Source organism: Oncorhynchus mykiss, chromosome 8 (genome assembly GCF_057628025.1).
Source record: "Oncorhynchus mykiss isolate SJ-2025 chromosome 8, ASM5762802v1, whole genome shotgun sequence".
Classification (NCBI taxonomy): domain Eukaryota; kingdom Metazoa; phylum Chordata; class Actinopteri; order Salmoniformes; family Salmonidae; genus Oncorhynchus; species Oncorhynchus mykiss.
This window is the reverse complement of record NC_143029.1, coordinates 70,994,865-71,015,967: the sequence shown is the minus strand read 5'-3', so window position 1 is coordinate 71,015,967 and position 21,103 is coordinate 70,994,865. Positions and strand designations below refer to the sequence as shown.

The window sequence follows — 21,103 nt, the reverse complement described above, 5'->3', positions numbered from 1 at the left end:
TACCATAGGGAATTTGGTGCAATTTGGGGCACATCCTTGGCCTCTCATTGTCATGCTGAGGAGTTGGTGATCCCTAGATGTGAACCAGAAATAGGTCATCATATGGTGTGTGATTGTTGGAATAACGGTTGTGATTTACTGTATACTTGGGTTGGGGTCAATGCCATTTCAGTACAGTCAGTTAAGGAACTGAATTGAAATTCCAATGTTACACAAACCCTAACAAATTTTCTTGTCTCTTTTCTTCCTTCCACCACAACATCAACATCCTGTGCATCGTCTCTCTGTTTGCATGTTATGGCATAATCACTTATTCAGAGTGAGTTTCATCATTCGAAGCCAACGATGCAGACAACTGAAGAGAGTGTCTGTCTGGGTGAAATAGTTGAGTGTTCTGCTTTACATAGGTAGGCCATCTTTGAGCTATTGCACGCCAACCTCCCCCTGGCACAGATGGGTCATGGCGTGTGTGTGTGTGTGTGTGTGTGTGTGTGTGTGTGTGTGTGTGTGTGTGTGTGTGTGTGTGTGTGGCTGTCATTTTGCCTCTGATGGATGACTAATCTTCTCCTGGTAATGACTGAGGAGGAGCTACCTTCTGAATGCCAAGCAGCTGGATAGGAGGAGATGGAGCGAGAGGGGGGTGGGGGGGTGGGGGGAGAGTGACAGTTGGGGAGAGAAGGAGAGGGTGAGTGAGAGGAGAGTAAGAGGGAGAGAAAGAGGGAGAGCGAGAAAGAGTGGAGGGAGATGGAGAGGAGGGAGACAGAGAGTGGCTACAACACCATGAAGCCCCAAAGAATTTTAAAGATGAGACACGTGTTTCTGAATTCCCTAGCTGTGTCTGATTCAGACTGATAGTATCTAGATCTCCTGTGTAATAACCTGTGTACAACATGAGCTTTCGTGTTACATTGCTTTGACCATGAAATACAATAAAACACATACAAGAGTGCAAAATGAAGAGGGGGCTGCTTGAAGGAAATTATTCTCTTCACTCAGCTAGCTCAATGCAGTAACCGGATATTGTAATCATAATTATATTGTATTCACACCCTCACTAAGACATACATAATATATACAGTACCCATCAAAAGTTTGGACACACCGACTCATTCAAGGGTTTTTCTTTATTTTTACTATTTTCTACATTGTAAAATAATAGTGAAGACATCAAAACTATTAAATTACACATATGGAATCATGTAGTAACCAAAAAAGTGTTATAAAAAACGAGATGTAATATTTTAGATTCTTCAAGGTAGTCACTATTTGCCTTGATGACAGCTTTGCACACTACTGGCATTCTCTCAACCAAATGTGTGAGGAAGTCACCTGGAATGCATTTCAATTAACAGCTGTGCCTTGTTAAAAGTTCATTTGTGGAATTTCTTTCCTTCTTAATGCATTTGAGCAAATCAGTTGTGTTTTGACAAGGTAGGGGTGGTATACAGAAGATAGCCCTATTTGGTAAAAGACCAAGTCCATATTATGACAAGAACAGCTCAAATAAGAAAAGAGAAACGACAGTCCATCATTACTTTAACGTCTCTGCGCACGGAACAACGCAAGCGGGCTGAAATTCCACAACATACGGTGATCGCTACATAAATAGTCATATTAAACATTCATGAAAATACAAGTGTCTCACATGTATCGAATGCCTAGAATCTTACTGATCCAACTGCGCTGTCAGATTTAAAAAATGATTTACTGCGAAAGAATACGATGCGATTATCTGAGCATAGAGCCCCATGAAAACCAACAATTTTAACCAGCACAGGCGTAACATCACAAACTGCAATAAAATAAATTGTTTATCTTTGACGATCTTCGTCTGTTTGCAATTCCAATGCTCATTGTTACACAATGAATGATCTTTTGTTTGATAAAATCAGTTTTTATAGCCTAACACGAAACATTTTGTGAACCCGCTTGTGTCGTGAATTCCGTCTCATTCCATTTTCGACGACACATTCCAGATAAACAACCCACACAGAACGTGACTTTTCCAGTCATGTTTGGTTTCACTGCAATCAACTGGTTTGTTTGTAACACAATAAAACATGATGGGCCATTTCGCGGGACATATTGACTGAAAGAAACCGATTTGAAGACAACAAGTCATGACATCATTGTGCACCAATGATTAGCCCGCTGTTTCGTTGATTGACTGTCTTTTAGCCCAATGACCACTGATCGTCTTGAAATCTAGCTGGGTAGATAGCCAATGAGCTGAGCTAAACGGCAATAGGTCATGTTTATGTGTTGCAAGACCAACCCATGTAGTAAGCTCCAGCGTAACGAGAGTCATTCGCTATTGAAGTTTCCTACTGGAAGGAGAAACACATATTACGCACTGCATTGTTTGGTAAACGCACAGATTCAGCTGTTTATATATCAATCATTATGGCGACTAAGTCAGGGAAAGGTAAATCTAAGTCTAGATATACAGATGTACACACAATTTTAGAATAAATTGATTGGGAAAGTGAGACAGAGATTGTTGTAGGACGATTCATTTAGCGATTATGGAGGAATATTTTTGAACCGGAGAGGACATCGTTTTGGACTGGTAAGTTCTTATCATGCTAATGCCCTTGTTTGAAATTAATAATATAAAATATTATTTGTGATTGTTTATTTATTTTAGAAGCAATATATAAACATGTAATGTCATGAAATGTGAGATGCATGTGTCTGCCGCCCCACCCCAACCCACATGAAATAGCCTATTTGAGGCTGTTGAGGAGAGGGCAGGCCCACAACAATGGCCAAAGTGAAATGGAGACAGTAGATACAGCTGGTCTGTTGTAATATAAGAAAGACAGTAGATCTAGCTGAAATGTCATAATATAAAAGAGACAGTAGATCTAGCAGGTCATAATAATATATTCAACCTTATATTCCCTGTACTCTAACCTCTATCTGTTTATTATACCTGTTGATACAGGGCTCATACGTGAAACTATTCTAACTGAACATTTTCTTTCACAGTGACACTGACTCCGAATGGCAGCCCCCAGGGCCAAGGTTTCCATCCCCCACTGAAGCTGGTTCATCCAGCTCCTGCCACAAGTGGTGTTCATCTGCCCAAATGTATTTCTGCAGGCATGGATGTGCCTCAGGGCCAAAAGGGCACAGCATGGAGGCGTCGCTGTGTTCTTTGCAAAATTAAGTCCCCCATCACCTGCGCCACATGCTTGGTGACCCTCTGCTTTACAGCAGAAAGAGACTGCTATGGCACCTGGCATCAACAGCACAATATTGTGTAGAGCTTTGGCAAAGTGGGTGGGGTTATATCCTTTCTGTTTGGCCCTGTCCGGGCGTCTCATCGGATGGGGCCACAGTGTCTCCTGACCCCTCCTGTCTCAGCATCCAGTATTTATGCTGCAGTAGTTTGTGTCGGGGGGCTAGGGTCAGTTTGTTATATCTGGAGTACTTCTTCTGTCTTATCCGGTGTCCTGTGTGAATTTAAGTATGCTCTCTCTAATTCTCTCTTTCTCTCTCTCGGAGGACGAGAGCCCTAGGACCATGCGTCAGGACTACCTGGCATGATGACTCCTTGCTGTCCCCAGTCCACCTGGCCTTGCTGCTGTTCCAGTTTCAACTGTTCTGCCTTCGGCTATGGAATCCTAAACTGTTCATTTTTCCTCTTGAGGTGCTGTCCTGTTGCACCCTCTACAACCACTGTGATCTTCACCTGGCACAGCCAGAAGAGGACTGACCACCCCTCATAGCCTGGTTCCTCTCTAGGTTAGGATAATATTGTAGTTTACCAGAGAGAGAAGAGGGGAACTGTGGGTTCGTTCTAAAGTGAGCTCTGCAATACTGGGTCTTTTTTTGTTCAAGACAGGAGAGCGATGAAGACGGAGAATGACAAAGCGATATTTAGGATTTATCCTTCTCTCATGCTTTTTTCTTTTTTTTTGGTGTTCATTCTGCCTCTCCAGATCTCACAAGCTGCTCTCCTACACATGACAACTTCACTTTAAACTTTAAAAAGATGACTTAGACATGAAAAATGCTCTCCTTCCTCCGTTCTTACTCATGCACATAAACAAACGCACGCACGCATGCAGACACACAGAACACACACACAAACACACACACACACACACACGCAATACGCACAAGGATTCACACATCCATGAGTACTGTGATGATTCCTGAAATCTTCCAAACAACTCTCTTCACCTGGCAGAGGTGATATATCTGTCTATATAAAAATACACAGGTGGCCTCCCTTGTGTATTGCTATTTTTACAGCTGCTCACAGATATGCGAATGTGCTACTGTTTCTCTAATTGGGGAATGGACAAAGTCTATTAATGGATCAAAATGGATATCATTTTATAGTCCAATATATAACAGTTATATAGCAATTTTGTTATTTATATGCCTGTTAGCTGATACATGTTATACACAGACATTAATTGTGTTCTGTGCATAGGCCCCGAAGTGCCATACCTGTTTTCATTTGTATATATGAAACCCAGTAGTCTACTTTAGTTTGTGCAAATTAATATTTCTAAGAAATAATCTACATACTTCTCTGACTTAAAACTACAGTAAATAGGCTACAGTACAGTTCACTAAGCCCAGAGAAAGATAGTTATTTGCTCTGTGTGGGGACTGTAGTGCCAGCTACCTCTCAAATCTCTGTTTTGTGTTGGAGATCTGTTGAGTTACTAATACGTGTCTTATCTCCACTTCATAATGCGCAGGCGTGATCCAATCTAAGCCTAGCGAAAAGCTGTCAGATTCAGAACTCGACCGTCGTGTGCTCGAGTCTGTTTCCACACTGTATTCCTCGCAGGAGTGAAACAAAAGCCGCCGAGAGCCTACTTTTTGGAGTCTTCCTGAAGGGGAGAAAATGATTGCACGTTTCCTTGGTGACTGATCTCCACGAACAACAGATTTCAACCTGTGGATACTGCGTGGCGTGCGCCAGTTTCCAGCCATAGGGATTCGGGACGCTCTCCCCTCTAGCCGGCTGCGTGCTTGATTGTTTCCCGGCGTCGGTCTGTGGCGCGCTGTGTGGTCCAGTGTCTCGTTTATGAATGGCCCTGACATGGAGGAAATTCCGTTTCAGAAAGTCAAAACCCGGCGGAAGAAAAGCCACTGTCCACCCGGCGTCCCTCTGACTACCATTGCATGCGAAGACGAGTTCGACTGTAAGGAGCTGGAGTCTCTGTTCCAGAACTACAACCTAAAGCTGGAGCAGACGTCCACTCTCAAAGCCCTGGCGGTGCTCATCATCATGGCATCGACGCTGGCGGTGGTGGAGTTGCTTTCCGGGCCCAATCTGACCATCCCCAAGGGGTCCCATCCTGTCCACTGTATCGTCTTCGTATCCCTCTTCATTGTCACCAACGTCAAATACCTACAGGTGACCCAGCTCCAGCAGATCGTCAACCTGACCTTGCTCTTCGCCTTCACCTTCTCGTTCCTCTGCTGTCCCTTCTCTCTCGGAGCCGTGGGGCTGGAGCCCCCGACCAACCCGGAGCAGGGCATGTGGCAGCTCATGCTGGTTACATTCGTCGCCTACTCACTCTTGCCCGTGCGGACTCTGTTAGCAGTAGTGTTTGGAATAATGATTGCCATCTCTCATGTAATTGTGACAGCGACCTCGGTGACAGTCAAGACGCAGAAATTATGGAGAACGGTAAGTGGGTGCATACTAATTTGTATGTGTGTATACATAGTTAACCACCAGACTGTTCAAGGCATGGGTAACGGCTTTTATGAAGAACCGATTAGGGATAACATCCGCGAGAGGAAGCAATGAGTAGGCCTATGTCAATATGAAGTTCAGCACCGTCAAACTGGACAGCGACCGGCAGTTTTTCATACGTATGCATTTCAGTCATTTAGCAGACACTCGTATCCAGAGCGATTTACAGTAGTGAGTGCATACATTTTCATACTGGTCCCCCGTGGGAGTCGAACACACAACCCTGGCGTTGCCATGCTCTAACAAATGAGCCACACCGTACTACAATGTCTCGCTTGTGGAAGACCTACAAAGTTAAATTCTTAAATTAAATATATTTTAGGTTTCTATATGTAATGGTTTAGATTTATGTAGAATAGAAACAATTGTGAACTCAAGCCATGCATTTATTTTTTATAACGAGCGCGTGCTGGATGTAGGCCTACAGTAGGCTGGTAGAAATTGCACGACTCTACAGTAGCTTGTAGAAAGTGCAAGGCTGTGCGAGATGATGAACGGAGAGGTGCTCAGTAGCTCAATCTAAACTCGGACTTCAATGACGTGAGGCGAATTTTGATAACCACTACAGACAGTAGAGCAGAGGGGTATCTCACGAAGCAGGTTTGAGGAGCTAACTTTGGTCAACACTTGAGTTCAGTTCGGGATAAATGGCCATACGAAAGTGTGTCACCTTTTTACAGGTACATTTCTATGGCAAGGAGTCCTTCAAAACTAACCTGCTCCAGGGCAGGCCAACTCATCACTATCTTCACTTATCATGAATGAAATGACAGCCACGAGTTGAGGACCAATGAAATCAGATTCCCTCCCTCTTGCAAAGATTGCGTCATCACCCCCTTCATTTGAGAGATGACTGATTACATATTTTATTAATTAACGTTTGTTTGTGTGTTAAAAAAAAGAGTAATGTTAAAATATATCACATTATGTGGAAAGCCGTTTTAACATATATTTATATATATTTTATATTAATAATTCATATTTTTTTATATAAATAATTAATTTGTTGATATCAATAATCATATAATAATGACCTTCATAGGGGCTGAATTCCATTTGCATGCTCCTACATACAGTCGCTTGTCAAAGTCCACACACCCCTTGCAGTCTTCACATTTTGCTGCTATGAAAATGAATCAAAAAATGGATTACATTTTATTATTTTCCTATAGATCTACACAACGTACTGCTCTTTTTAAAATTGTAGAACCTTTTTTCAAAACAATTTTAAAAAGTAAGAAATGAAAATGTGTTGATTGCATGTATTGATTGAGTGTGTCTTCACACCCCAGAGGTAATACTTGGTGGAAGAACTTTTGGCCGCCATCACAGCTGGGAATCATTTGGAATAAGATTCTACTAACCTTACACAACTCTAAGGGCAAAATATCCATTGTTTTTGCCAAAATTACTCAAGCTCAGTATATTTGTTTGGGAATAATTGCCAGACAACAATATTCAATTCTTGTCTCTGATTTTCAAGCAGATTTAGATCAGGACTGAGACTACTAGACCATTCAGGAACACTCAGCACATCTTGGAAAGCCGTTCTGCTGTATCTTTCAAATTATATTTTTTTTAATTGTTTCGCTGAAAATAAAACTATGGCAGTGTTAGGTTTTCAGAAGACTATGGCAGATTTTCCTCTTCATGTTTTACCTGCCCTTTGCTCCTTTCAAATTCATTTTGATCCTAACATACAGTACTCCCAGCCCCTGCCGGTAACAAACATATTCATCTCATTCAAAATCATTCACACCTGTAATAGCTGCCAATGGTGCTTCCACCAAGTTCTCCAATACGCTTCATGCTGTGTAGGGGACTACGCCTGCAGGCATCCCAACAACTACATAGTTCAGTTCTTGGACGACACTGCTGTCCTCAGGCTCTTAAACAAAGTCTTTGACACCACTGGCCACAGGGCAGAGATTGAAGGATTCGTCAGCTGGTGTGATGAACATCACCTACAACTGAATGTGAAAAAAACAGAGGAGATGATCCTTGACCCTAAGTCCATTGGGGACCACAGCCCCATAGTGGTAAACAGAGAGCACATTGAGCAGGTGAACTCATAGTACCTGGGAGTCCACATTGACAGTGGGCTGTGCTGGTGCATCCGTGTGGAGAGTGTTCTCAAGCGTCCAACAGCACTTGCATTTGTCGACACAGGGTCTATTGTGTCAACCAGAAGATCATGCTCCTCTTTTATAGATCCACAATTGAGTCAATCCTACTCTATGGCATTGTTACGTGATTTGGTAACCTGACAGTGCAGCTCAAAGCCCACATTTTGAGACTGACCAAGACAGCAAGGAAGATTGTAGGCATGACACTTCCCTCCTCTCTCCAGGACATTTTTTGATGAGACCATCACCAGACTGGCCAGAAAGGTCATGTGGGACCCCACTTACGCACTGAACACAGTTCCAGCTGATGCCATCGAGGAGGCGTTACAGGGTGCCTGTATGCCGGCTAAACAGATATAAACATTAGTTTGTACCCCTGTCAATAAAACTGCTTAACAGCAGGGCAGACCTAGAGACTGTATCCTGACCTGTAGGCATTCATCATGTGTTATCACGCTTGCTAAATAAATGCCGGTGGAAAGTGGAGAGCGAGCCTTCAGCTTTGTGTGTTGTGCCCGGCACGTGTGACCTTTCTGTGAATCTGATTGGTCAAGACACGCACAGAGCATGCAGCAGCACTCCGATGTGAAGGACAGAGAAATTGTGCACGAGTTGACAAATCATGAGGCAAATCAGTAAAAAGAAAAGCACTTTGCTACTCTTTTTAACACTTTGCTTCGATAGATTTTATTAAAATGAATCAAAAATGGTGTGCCATAGTTAATACTTGGTGGAAACATCATTAGTGATTCATTTTGAATAAGACTAATATTGTAGCATCATGTTATGGGTATGCTTGTTTCCGGCAGGGGCTGGAGAGTATGTTAGCATCAAAATACATTTGACAGATGAAAAGTTAGAGGAAATCCTGCAATAGTCTGCTGAAAACCTAACCTTGCCATAGTTTTATTTTTCAGCAGAACAGTTACACAAATGCTAATGCCAAAGATCAACACAATGGCTTTCTAAGAGGTGTTGAGTGTTCCTGAATGGTTTAGTAGTCTCTCAGTGAATCCCAACCAAATTTACTGAGCTTGAGTCATTTTGACAAAAATAATGGATATGATTCCCTAAGAGTTGTGCAAGGTTAGTATAATCTTATTCCAAATTAATCACAGCTGTAATGGTTGCCAAAGGTGCTTCCACCAAGTATTACCTAATGGGCTGTGAAGACATACTCAATCAATACATTGAAAGCATATTTTATCATGAATTTGGAAAATTTTCCAAAAATGTTCTTACAATTTTTAAAAAGAGGAGTAATTTGTGTAGATCTACAGGAAAATGATCAAATGTAATCTCTTTTTAGATATGATTTTAAAAGGCAGCAAAATGTGAAGACAGCAAGGGGTGTGTAGACTTTCACTAGCAACAGTATGTAGGAGCATGCAAATGCAATCCCGCTCTCATGAATGTCATTATCATATAATTATTGATATACATATATAATATAATCATCAATAAAAAAACATGAATTATTGATATCAAGAATTCTAATGATCGATAAAAAAATCTATCAATCAATGAATATATGTCAAAACTGCTTTCCATCGGCACAAATAAAAATGTGCCACTGACTCGCCCCCATGGATTGATGTTTCAACATTGTCTCAATGAAGCGTTTGGCGTTCGACTAGCCATGTGCGACATGCATACTCAGTTTCAAGCCTGAGAGTGGTAGCGGCCGGCGAATGAGCAGTATCAACTAGAGCCTATAGAACTGTGTCTGTCTCACACCATTGACTTCAAAATAGTCTGTGTGACTGATATGACTTGGGTCTATGGTATGAATTTCAATATCACACAAGATGTGGGAATGGGGATCATCTATGAAAACACACTCCCGTTCAAATGTACAATTCCCCATTTATATATTGTAACTGCCTATGTCAAATATGAAAACACAGTGCACATTATCTGAAAATGGAAAGCCTCTTCACTTATTATACTTGTTCTGAAGCACATCCAAGATTTACTGGAATCTCACCTTTGAGATCAAGTGATCAGCCGCCATGTCTGATAGAAAATCAAGCTAATATGAGAGTGTATGTCTAATAATATGACCCAACCTCACATCATCCTACACCGCCAACACAGAGTGAAACAAAACAAACAGGACCACACAGAGAGAGCAGACAGACAGTGTTCAGACAGGGTTCACATATGCCTCTGTTTCATAGGGAATATCTGGTCCACTTAGGCCTCAGAGGATGAGGATAAAACATCCTTGATGCAGAACCAAAGTAGGTCAAGGTTGAGGATCTGAACCAGATACCAGACAACCAGACAGTTAAATAAAGGGCATTGCAAAGCTAGATACGTTATTTCAGAACAGAAATAACTAAAATGTCTTGACAATCTCAACACGTTCTCTCCCTCCCTCTCTACCTCTCTCTCTTTCTCTACCTCTCTCTCTACCTCTCTCTCTACCTCTCTCTCTACCTCTCTCTCTCTCTCTCTCTCTCTCTCTCTCTCTCTCTCTCTCTCTCTCTCTCTCTCTCTCTGGATAGGTTGAGCTCTATCAAATCAGCTCTAGTTCTTCTCCTTACAGGTTAAGGTTGTGTGTGTTTTTTGTTTTTTAGCATGTGGCCTATAATATCTCACGCCTGTAGCCTATACTGTATGTGGGCCAGGAAGACAGTGTGTGAAGGACAGTGCTAGCAGAAGCAGAGTGCAGCCTGGGGAGGGAAAGCTAATCCCTTAATCCTGAAGATGAGCTCAGCGGTGTAACCGTACAGGACCTATAGACCACCTTCTCTTCAGAGCCTCAGTGTGTCTATGGGTGGTGTAAACAAGCCAACAATAGCCATGCCTTGCCTCAGTCAGAGAGAGAAGGACTTGAGCTCGACTCTTTCTTTCCCCTCTCCTGATTAGTCACTGCAGCCGTTATTTGGCTGACTTCTGTTAAAAGAGTCCACCAACACATTCACGGATATTCGAGGGTCGTCGTCTGTATGGCAGTCTTGTGAGACCATGGATTTCTTGTGCCTTGGGGGTCAGGTCAGATCCCTGTTTATAACAGTTGGTAGTCAGGTTGACAGTATCAAGCTTGCCCTCATCAAATACAATCACAAACCCCACAGTACAGTACTGTGTAACTAATTATCCCATTGGCTGCTGTTGCCTGTATTGTGTTTTCTAAATGCTTGTTCTTGCCACCAGTCATCATACTCTGTCAATGACCTATATTACAGTAGACTTTGTAAACACCAGTGGCCAATCCCCAATCAGGGTCTGTGGAATAAATTATTCCATGTTGAGTATTGCTCCAGGTGAGGAAGGCTGGCTGAGGTTATCCTGAGTTTTAATGGACTAGTGGGTGTGTGTGTGTGTATTTGTGTATGTGTGCTTCTGTGTACAGGCCTTGTTTTGTTGTTGTAAAGGTCACACTGTGCCAGGACCAGTCATGCCCAGCCACATGGAAAACACTCACTGTTCCAGCCTCTGTTGTTCTGTTGTTCCGTTGTTCTCTCCTACATGTCCTATGCTCGGCTGGAAGCACAGCTGACACACACACACACACACACACACACACACACACACACACACACACACACACACACACACACACACACACACACACACACACACACACACACACACACACACACACACACACACACACACACACACACACAATGACCCATCTGTGCCAAGGAGAGTTTGGCGTGTGATATCTGGAAGATGGCCTACCTATATGAAGCAGAACACTCAACTATTTCACCCAGACAGACTCTCTCTTTAGTTGTCTGCGTCGCTGGCTTCCAATGATGTAACTCATCATACACATACACACACTGATTTATTGATTGTTTCCAAATGAGTAATGACACAAGACTAAGCAAATACGTTATATTTGGCTTCAAAATAATGTTTGTGAATGTACAGTACAGCTGTTCTCTCTTCCTATATCTATACAGTGCATCAGTCTGTCAGCGTGCTATGGGTTTAGGCCAGATGGTTTCTGATACCTCAGCTTCACCTGGCCCTTCATGCGTTAAAGGGGCAATCTGCAGTTCAAACAATAACAAAGCGGACAACCCACCACTGAGGGATAGGACTGGGAAATTGTACCTCTCTACAATTCATTGACAGAGCTATTGATACATCGATACATGGACTGACCATCCATGATAGCTTTAGTCATGTTTTGAGGCTATACAGTGCTTGTTTTCAATTACATGGTTTTCAAACAAAAGAGGTCAAACAAGTTTATATTTGGGGTTCAGATGGGATAAGACAATTTAACAAAAAAAAATTATGTTCTTTAAAAATCTATGGATATACAGTATATGTGAATTTAAAAGTCCAAAAATGGATGTAGCAATCACAGATTTCCCCTTTAAAGATATAACGCAGGTAACTGAATGAACCACCGACATAAAGTGTCTTAATAGGGCGTTTGACCACCACGAGCCGCCAGAACAGCTTCAATGCTCCTTGGCATAGATTCTACAAGTGTCTGGAACTCTATGGGAGGGATGTGACACCATTCTGCCACGAGAAATTCCATCATTTGGTGTTTTGTTGATGGTGGTGGAAAACGTTGTGTCAGGCTTCGCTCCAGAATCTCCCATAAATGTTCAATTGGGTTGAGATCTGGTGACTGAGACTGCCCGTGGCATATTATTTAAATAGTTTTCATGCTCATCAAAACGTTCAGTGACCACTCGTGCCCTGTGGATGGGGGAATTGTCATTGTATGGGGGCATAGCCATGTTAGCTAGCTACCTGTCAATGTATAGTTTCCCTTTCACCATACTGTATGTACTTTACACAATTATCAGATAGTCAATACATGTGTTTGCTATTTAAGACAGTCTTGCCTTGAGAATGTAGTCCTGTGTAGTTCAGTTGGTGAGAGCATGGCACTAGCAACTCTAAGGTCACACATTAAATCTCTGCAGGGATCCTATGTCACTTTGGATAAAAGCATATGCTAAGTGGCATAATGTTGTGTTGTTTGTTGTTTGTGCTTGTAGCTGGTGGCCAACACAGTGCTGTTTACCAGTGTGAACCTGTCTGGATTGTTTGTGCGCATCCTGACTGAGCGAGCCCAAAGGAAGGCTTTCCTACAGGCACGCAACTGCATCGAGGAGAGGCTACGCATGGAGGACGAGAATGAGAAACAGGTACAAACATACACACACACATTAACAGAAGGCATAAGGTTAAAATCACATGTATGATGTCTCATTTATGCATGGCTCCTTTCATCCCCCCATTTTCTTTTTTTTATCACACTTGGTGACTCATTCACACACCTTTTCAATTCTGTTTGATACACCACCTTTTTGTCTCTCACTTTTCGTATCTGCACCAACACTCTCTTCTCTCCTATTCTCAAGTCTGATACAGTATAACTCTCTGTCCTTCTTCTCTCTCTCTCTCTCTCTCTCTCGCTCTCTCTCTCTCTCTCTCTCTCTCTTGTTCTCTCTCTCTATCTCTCCCTCTCTCGTTCTCTCTCTCTCGTTCTCTCTCCCACACACACACACAGGAGCGCCTTCTGATGAGTTTGTTGCCAAGGAACGTGGCAATGGAGATGAAAGAAGATTTCCTGAAGCCTCCTGAAAGGATCTTCCACAAGATCTACATCCAACGCCATGACAACGTCAGGTAGGACACCCACCCAATCTCCAAACTCCCAACCCAGCGTCAGGGTGATAAACTTGGCATTGGTACATTTAAAACAACTCAAAACTCCCCACACATATTGCCTACACCCTCTTTGACTCATTTAGCCATGAATTAACAGACTAAGACATTTTCTCCTCTTAGTCATTTTCAGCTAAAAGCAGAAGCATAAATACTGTCTGGTTGTGTTATAATATTTCCCCAAAAGGAAACCAAACATGCCCTGTGGATGTAGCTAAACTCAGAGATGGAGAGAGAGTAACACAATCTAACATTACGGCAGAGTGCTTTGTCCCAGAAAGACCCTGCATCCAAATCCATCCTTACTGAAGAATTGCGATTGATTGTAATATTCATTCCTTGCTGTGTTTTGTTTATCACTGTGAAATGTACCCACTATCCAACTCAAGGTCACTTGCATAACATTATATTGCGTTTCTAAATAGAGTAGTTCCATCATCCATTCAGTGCCTTGCTTAAGGCTACACTGTCCCTCACAGGATTAGAACCGGCAAGTTTTGGTTCCGTGGGCAAAAATCTAAACAGTTTTTAAACAATAATAAACTAACGACGTGAGTTGTAGTGAACGCTCCCCCAACCTCAACTCACGCCAAGGTCAGGATGCCTCCATGTTTTGGCCAGACCGAGGGCACTATGCCATGGCCCATGGGTGAACATGACAACTTCTGGGAGCGTCACATCTTATTGGGTCCCTGGGGAAGGGAAACATGGCCTGTGGAGTCATAGTTCCTCTAGGTTCCAGTGAAAGGTGGATTAAGCAACGCTCAGTGAGCAGTAGACTCCTCCGGCTCTTAAGCAATATCCTGCCTTGGCCGCCAAACTAAGCCCCCTACTGGCTGAGCTCAAATTCTCACGTTCTGTGTCCTCTACAATAGAGCTTTATTCTCCAGTTATATGTCCATCATATTACCTGCTCACGCTGTCTCCTCTAGATTAGAGCTTTAAACTCCAGTTAAAATAGCCTTATACCACTAGCAATCCACTATACCATTACCAGTGGATTTATAGACACATGTATGAGTTGGGATGCTGTTGCGTTTGCTGGAGGGTTTGCTATTGTAGTGGTTACGTTGGCATTGAGCAGAGCTTCTTGTGAGCAGACAGAGAGGAATTGTGTCTCAGTCAGTGGTGGGTGTCAGTTTTGCCCAATGGCATTAGCTTGCACAGAATGTTACCGGCCGATACACTGTGGTTTCGCTGGAGGGGGACTAGCGATTTATTTAGTGGGTTCACTGAGTGCTTCTTCATGGACTTCAGTATCTTTTCCAATTCCAGAGTATTTCCCTCCCTCCCTCATCCCTCTGTATTCCCTCCCTCCCTCCCTCCCTCCCTCCCTCCCTCCCTCCCTCCCTCCCTCCCTCCCTCCCTCCCTCCCTCCCTCCCTCCCTCCCTCCCTCCCTCCCTCTGTATTCACTCCCTCCCTCCCTCATCCCTCTGTATTCACTCCCTCCCTCCCTCCCTCCCTCTGTATTCACTCCCTCCCTCATCCCGCTGTATTCACTCCCTCCCTCCCTCCCTCATCCCTCTGTATTCCCTCTGTATTCCCTCCCTCCCTCCCTCCCTCCCTCCCTCCCTCCCTCCCTCCCTCCCTCCCTCCCTCCCTCCCTCCCTCCCTCATCCCTCCTTCCCTCCCTCCCTCCCTCCCTCCCTCCCTCCCTCCCTCCCTCCCTCCCTCCCTCCCTCCCTCCCTCCCTCCCTCCCTCCCTCCCTCCCTCCCCAGTAAACAAACAGCCAGTGATCAATTAGAGGTTTGTGGGTGGATCTGCTTTCATATGATTAACCAGCTTTGATGTCTAAGTAATTTGTTTACACCTTCCCCCCCTGTCCCCGTCCTCTCTCTCCATCTCTCTCTCTATCCCCCCGCCCCCTCTCTCCATCTCACTATCCCCCCACCCCCTCTCTCCATCTCTCTCTCTATCCCCCCGGCCCCTCTCTCCATCTCACTATCCCCCCGCCCCCTCTCTCCATCTCTCTCTCTATCCCCCCGCTCCCTCTCTCCATCTCACTATCCCCCCGCCCCCTCTCTCCATCTCTCTCTCTATCCCCCCGCCCCCTCTCTCCATCTCTCTCTCTATCCCCCCGCCGCCTCTCTCCATCTCTCTATCCCCCCTCCCCCTCTCTCCATCTCACTATCCCCCCGCCCCCTCTCTCCATCTCACTATCCCCCCACCCCCTCTCTCCATCTCTCTATCCCCCCACCCCCTCTCTCCATCTCACTAGCCCCCGCCCCCTCTCTCCATCTCTCTCTCCCCTCATACTCTCTCCATCTCTCTCTCCCCTCATCCTCTCTCCATCTCACTCTCCCCCCACCCCGTCTATCCATCTCACTCTCCCGCGCCCCTTCTCTTCATCTCTCTCTTGCTCTCTGCCCATTCTTTCCATCTCTCTCTCCCCCACCCCCTATCTCCATCTCTCTCCCCGAGCCCCCTATCTCCATCTCTCTCCCCGAGCCCCCTCTCTCCATCTCTCTCCCCGAGCCCCCTCTCTCCATCTCTCTCTCCCTGAGCCCCCTCTCTCCATCTCTCTCTCCCTGAGCCCCCTCTCTCCATCTCTCTCCCCGAGACCCTTCTCTCCATCTCTCTCTCCCCGAGCCCCCTCTCTCCCTGAGCCCCCTCTCTCCCCGAGCCCCCTCACTCCATCTCTTTCCCCGAGCCCCCTCTCTCCATGTCTTTCTCCCCGAGCCCCCTCTCTCCATCTCTCTCCCCGAGCCCCCTCTCTCCATCTCTCTCTCTCCTCCCTCTCTCTTCCTTTATGTTGTCAGAGGGGCGTTGGGGCATTGAGGTGTTCGGTGGGAAGTTTGCTTAGCCTCGGCATTAAGCCTCTGCAGTGGAGACTAAACTGTATTGCATAAAACAGTGTGTGTGTGGTGGTTAAGCATGGACACATCTCAATGGAGTGCTTCTGATTGCACTACGCCTCTCACTGCACCAAAGGGCTTTACTGTAGGCCTTATTCACATGCAGTTAGTGCCCACTGACGATCCATTATAAGAGATCCAAGCATATTGCAGGGGGTGGATGATGGGATTTGGGTGGGCAGTAACTGCAAAGTAAACAATATTACAACAGTTTAGTCAATACTTTATTATTATCTTCCACAACAGTGGGCGTTATTTGATTTCAAATAAATCAGATCATTAACCCTCATACTACCAACATATTTTACATACTGTGCATAGATTACCAACGGGGGTCATTTTGACCCCCAAGTAGAAACTTTTGGAAAAACCAACAATCATAGCAAAATATAAACTGAATGATTATAAAAACATCATTAGATATGTAAATAATGTTATCTGATGAAAATAAATCTAAACAGACTGTTATTTTTTCTAAATTACAATTCATTCATATATTCTGTTAAACAGAAATGTAAAGATTTCCTTTAAATAATGTGCTACTTACTATCCACATAAGTACTAAAAAGACGATTTACCATAATTTAATTGTAAAAAATAAATAAAATCTAAATACATATTTTGACAAAATCGACTGCCATTTTAAGGGGCAGTACACCAACATTTAAAATATACTTAATTCTATTGACAAAAAGTGATTCATCCATTGATCCTTAGAGTTTTAATATTTACTTACCTCACAGCCAGCATTAGCATTGCTGCTAGTGAAACAAGTTGCATATATTGAATATTGGATATTTTAGGAACTCTGGTATTTATATAACATTTCCCGTAGAACAACTATTTTTCAAAGAATATACACCAATACAGCACTATGTGTACATTTGGAGGGTGGCTGGTTTCTGTATAACAGTTCTAAGAATGCGTTGCCAAAATTAAAGGCAACTCCGCCACTGTTCAACCTCAAATATGAATTATCTCCAGCACCAAACCAAAGACTACATAATGTGAAAATGGCGCGTTTCTATGATCTGTGGTAAAAACATAAAAAGTGCTTCTCTGTGCCATCACAGGGTAGGATTAAAAGTAAGAAAAACAATCATTTTCAAAACCTGCAATGTGTTTCTATCAAGAGGGAGGGTATTTTCTTCGCTTTAATTACAGTATTTTTTTTCTATAAAACGTAGAAATGTGCCATTTTCACATATGTAAACACTTGCTTGGTGCTGGAGATAATTAATATGAGGTTGAAAAGTGGCAGAGTTGCCCTTTCCTAAGTAAAACCACAATGTGTTAAAGAACATAACCACACATGAAATGCCAGCCATAGTGTAAGTCTTCTTGATATGGGCATCTGCTTTGTAAACTAGATCATGTAATACTGTATAGTCTAATTTCATAGATGCTTTCAAATGCGATTGTATTTATTCATCTCTCAATTTACAGCACATTAATCTGTGTGTGTCTGTTTCTGTTGCACTGAGGAGAGGGAGAACATAAGGGAGAGAATGATGCACTGGTGTGTGCAGAATTATACTGGGAAAGAAAGAGAGGAAAGTAGAGATGCAAAGAAAATTAGGAAAGCAATGCATCAGACCTGTTTGCCTGTTTGCGAACTAACAATGTGACAACAGCAAAAAAAATATCTCAGTAGCATTATCCAGTCAGCAAAGAATGCCATCTGCCTCATCCTACCAAAAGAGGCTTGCTTTATCCTTGTAGCCTACAAACCAACCGTCTGTCTCTTTCGTAATTCGCAAGTAGCTGAATGTTTCAACCAGAGAAAGAATCTCAGTAAGCGAAACGGCGCCCCTCTGTTTCAGTATCTGTAGTCCATGTATCTGATCCTGTCTGGCCAACGAAGGAATGACATTTAGTATGAGCCCGTAGCATTAACCCCCTAAAGTAGATGCCCGGGCCCCCGAGGATATCTAGTTAGCATAATACAAAAATACAATACAATAGGCGAAAGCATTCCACTGCATTCACCGATGTCGCACTTCCGCATCTGCAGTGAAAGGTGACAGAGCTAGAGCGGTGTTTGTCACACCATGAGATATCCTGAAAATCAGTCTTCTCACAGAATCGCCTGTAGCATTAGAACGGTTTGGCCTGCTTTAGGACGCCCACAGGCCTCACAAGACTCGCCTGAAGGCCCTTTTTTGGAACTATCTGTTTTACCATGTAGTGAATCTGTTATTCAATGCTTTTGTATGGGCTAATAGCAGTAAGGCCAAAACAATTGTTTTATCAATATGTACCTAACTAAGTTAGATGTAGTATAGGCTAATGTTAACTAGCTGTCTCATCATTGCCAATGAAAGGAAGTAAAGCAAGCAAGTATTTTAGCAAGGTGGTCTAGGACAACAAATACTAAAAGCGTGCACTACTCTGTGACAGGAGTCATAGACGTTTTGGCAACATGAAAGAGAGGTTGGCATAGCATTGCTCTACAAGTTGGGTGAGTAATCATGTTTTTTCTACTTGCGCACATGTGTGTATACACACACAGATCTATACACAGAAATCAGCACCATGGACAGCCATATGATATTTAGCTTAAGTTAATTACACTAAATCGTTTTTTTTGGTATATTTAAGTTGTCACTGTAGCAGAGGTGATTTGATGATGTTGAAATGTTGAAGTTGAAATGGTGCTGGAATAGTGGAGGCAGCTCCTGGATTCTTTGTGACTTGCGGTAACTCTCCGTGGTTCTAAATACATAGTAGTTTAGCAGTTTAAAAATGTCTAACACATTGACCATGCTGTAGGTCATGTAACTGTGTTTGTTTTGTGGACTTCACCGGATAGATGTTTCTCTCTGGTTTTGCGATGAATCAAATCAAATCAAATTTGATTTGTTACTTGCGCCGAATACAACAGGTGTAGTAGACCTTACAGTGAAATGCTGAATACAACAGGTGTAGCAGACCTTACAGTGAAATGCTGAATACAACAGGTGTAGTAGACCTTACAGTGAAATGCTGAATACAACAGGTGTAGTAGACCTTACAGTGAAATGCTTACTTACAAGCCCTTAAACAACAATGCAGTTTCACCAAACATAAGTATTTAAAAAGTATTTACTAAATAAACTGAAGTAAAATTAAATCATAAACTAAATAAATGTACAAATAAAATTAAAATTCAAATATAACTAATAAACAATACAAATAAACAAAAGGAAAATATATATATATATAATAACAAATAAAAAAATGTGATATTGAATTTACTCTGCCACTGTGTGACTGTTGTCACCATGTTGTCAAGGTGGTGTAAGAACTAATGAGTTATAAAGAAAACAATGCAATTATCAGAACACAGGTTGAAACATGGCTTGTTTCCTGGATTATCTTCCCCATTGAGTTTACCCATGCACCACTACTGCAACATGCCCAAGCCTGCTGACAGTCTGCTATTGTTGCGTAATCCCAGACAGGCAGACAGACAGACAGGTTGTGTCACAGTCGTCTCCTGAATCCCACCTGACACATTATTGTCACACCTGACAGGTCTAGTGTTCCTAGAGCAGGGCCCTCTGGGGGCTTTATGCCTGTTGATGATGTGTCGTGTGTGTGTGTGTGTGTGTGTGTGGTGTGTGTGTGTGTGTGTGTGTGTGTGTGTGTGTGTCACGGCACCACATGCCACCTGTCCTCTCACACAGGGATTTAACAGCATTATCCAGCCAGGGACCCTCTGCTCAAGGTGGCATTGATCAGTCGCTGCGCCCAACACACGCCACCTCCTCAAGCAGAATGTTTCTGTCCTTCTCTTTACAAGAGCCTTCATGTCAACAACTACTTTACGCACGCACGCACGCACACACACACACACACACACACACACTCCACCCCCGAGGGACCTCTAGGCTTGACCCCCTCTGGGTCGCTGTGTGGGTCTAGGTCTAGCTAGCGCCTGACTGCTTCAGAGGGACTTGGTGACATTACAATAAAACGCAATCTTTATTGGTCCATTAGACACTTGATAAAACAGAAATGTGTTAGTTTTTGCTGTCACAGCAGTTCCTAACCTCGCCACACATTAGTATAATAGGGAGAGAGAAGAGATGGTCCCTGGAATGAGATGAGATGAGATCTGGGTGCGGGACATGATGGAAGTCAACTATGGGAAGGTCAACTATGTCTGCCTGGCCTGGTGATGGGGCACTGGAGGAGGACAATATTCAACATTTGGCTAATAACATCGACTCACATAAATGGCCCTAATAGGATGATTTGTTTGATTCAGAAAACGTTCATGTCCTTAAGAGGCAATTCATTATGTGTCTGGGGTGGGTTTTGGGGTGGGAGCTGGGGGTTGGTGCTATTTAGGTTTGGGGCTGTGAGATAGGACTGGAGCTGCATTAAAATGGCTGTTTAACCACAGCTCATGTTTCACCACGAGCACAATGTTTCAAGTTCTCTCTCCAAATGTTTGCTGCTCGTAGATGGCTTCCAATTAAAACAATCACAGTAAATTGAATCCATTGCAGTTCATTACATTGACATCTGGGATATGACAAACTGGCATTTAGCAGCTCACAGATCGTCACGCCGGAGGGACACGGTGTGTGTGTGTATGTGTGTGTGTATGTGTGTGTGTGCGTGCTCTGTCACACTGTGAAAAGTACATCCCAAAGAAAGACAGCAGGGCACTTCGACCACAAGAGCCTTAAACACAGACATGCAAAGTAGTATGGTCAACCTTCATCTGTAGATGAAGACAAATGA

At 43.4% G+C, this 21,103-nt stretch overlaps 2 protein-coding genes across 3 annotated transcripts in view; one reads left to right on the top strand and one right to left on the bottom strand.

Moving 5' to 3' along the window:
• LOC110530432 (phosphatase and actin regulator 1) overlaps positions 1 to 21,103 on the bottom strand; it is a 181,699-nt gene that overhangs the window by 117,584 nt on the left and 43,012 nt on the right. The window lies entirely within an intron of this gene.
• LOC110530970 (adenylate cyclase type 1) overlaps positions 1,114 to 21,103 on the top strand; it is a 52,776-nt gene continuing 32,786 nt past the window's right edge. For both annotated transcript variants that reach the window (XM_036986062.2, XM_090182448.1), the window contains exons 1-3: positions 1,114 to 5,662; positions 12,840 to 12,989; positions 13,355 to 13,473. In XM_036986062.2, the coding sequence (XP_036841957.1) occupies positions 5,054 to 5,662; positions 12,840 to 12,989; positions 13,355 to 13,473 (878 nt within the window). In that variant the 5' untranslated portion in view covers positions 1,114 to 5,053. The remainder of the gene's footprint in view (positions 5,663 to 12,839; positions 12,990 to 13,354; positions 13,474 to 21,103) is intronic.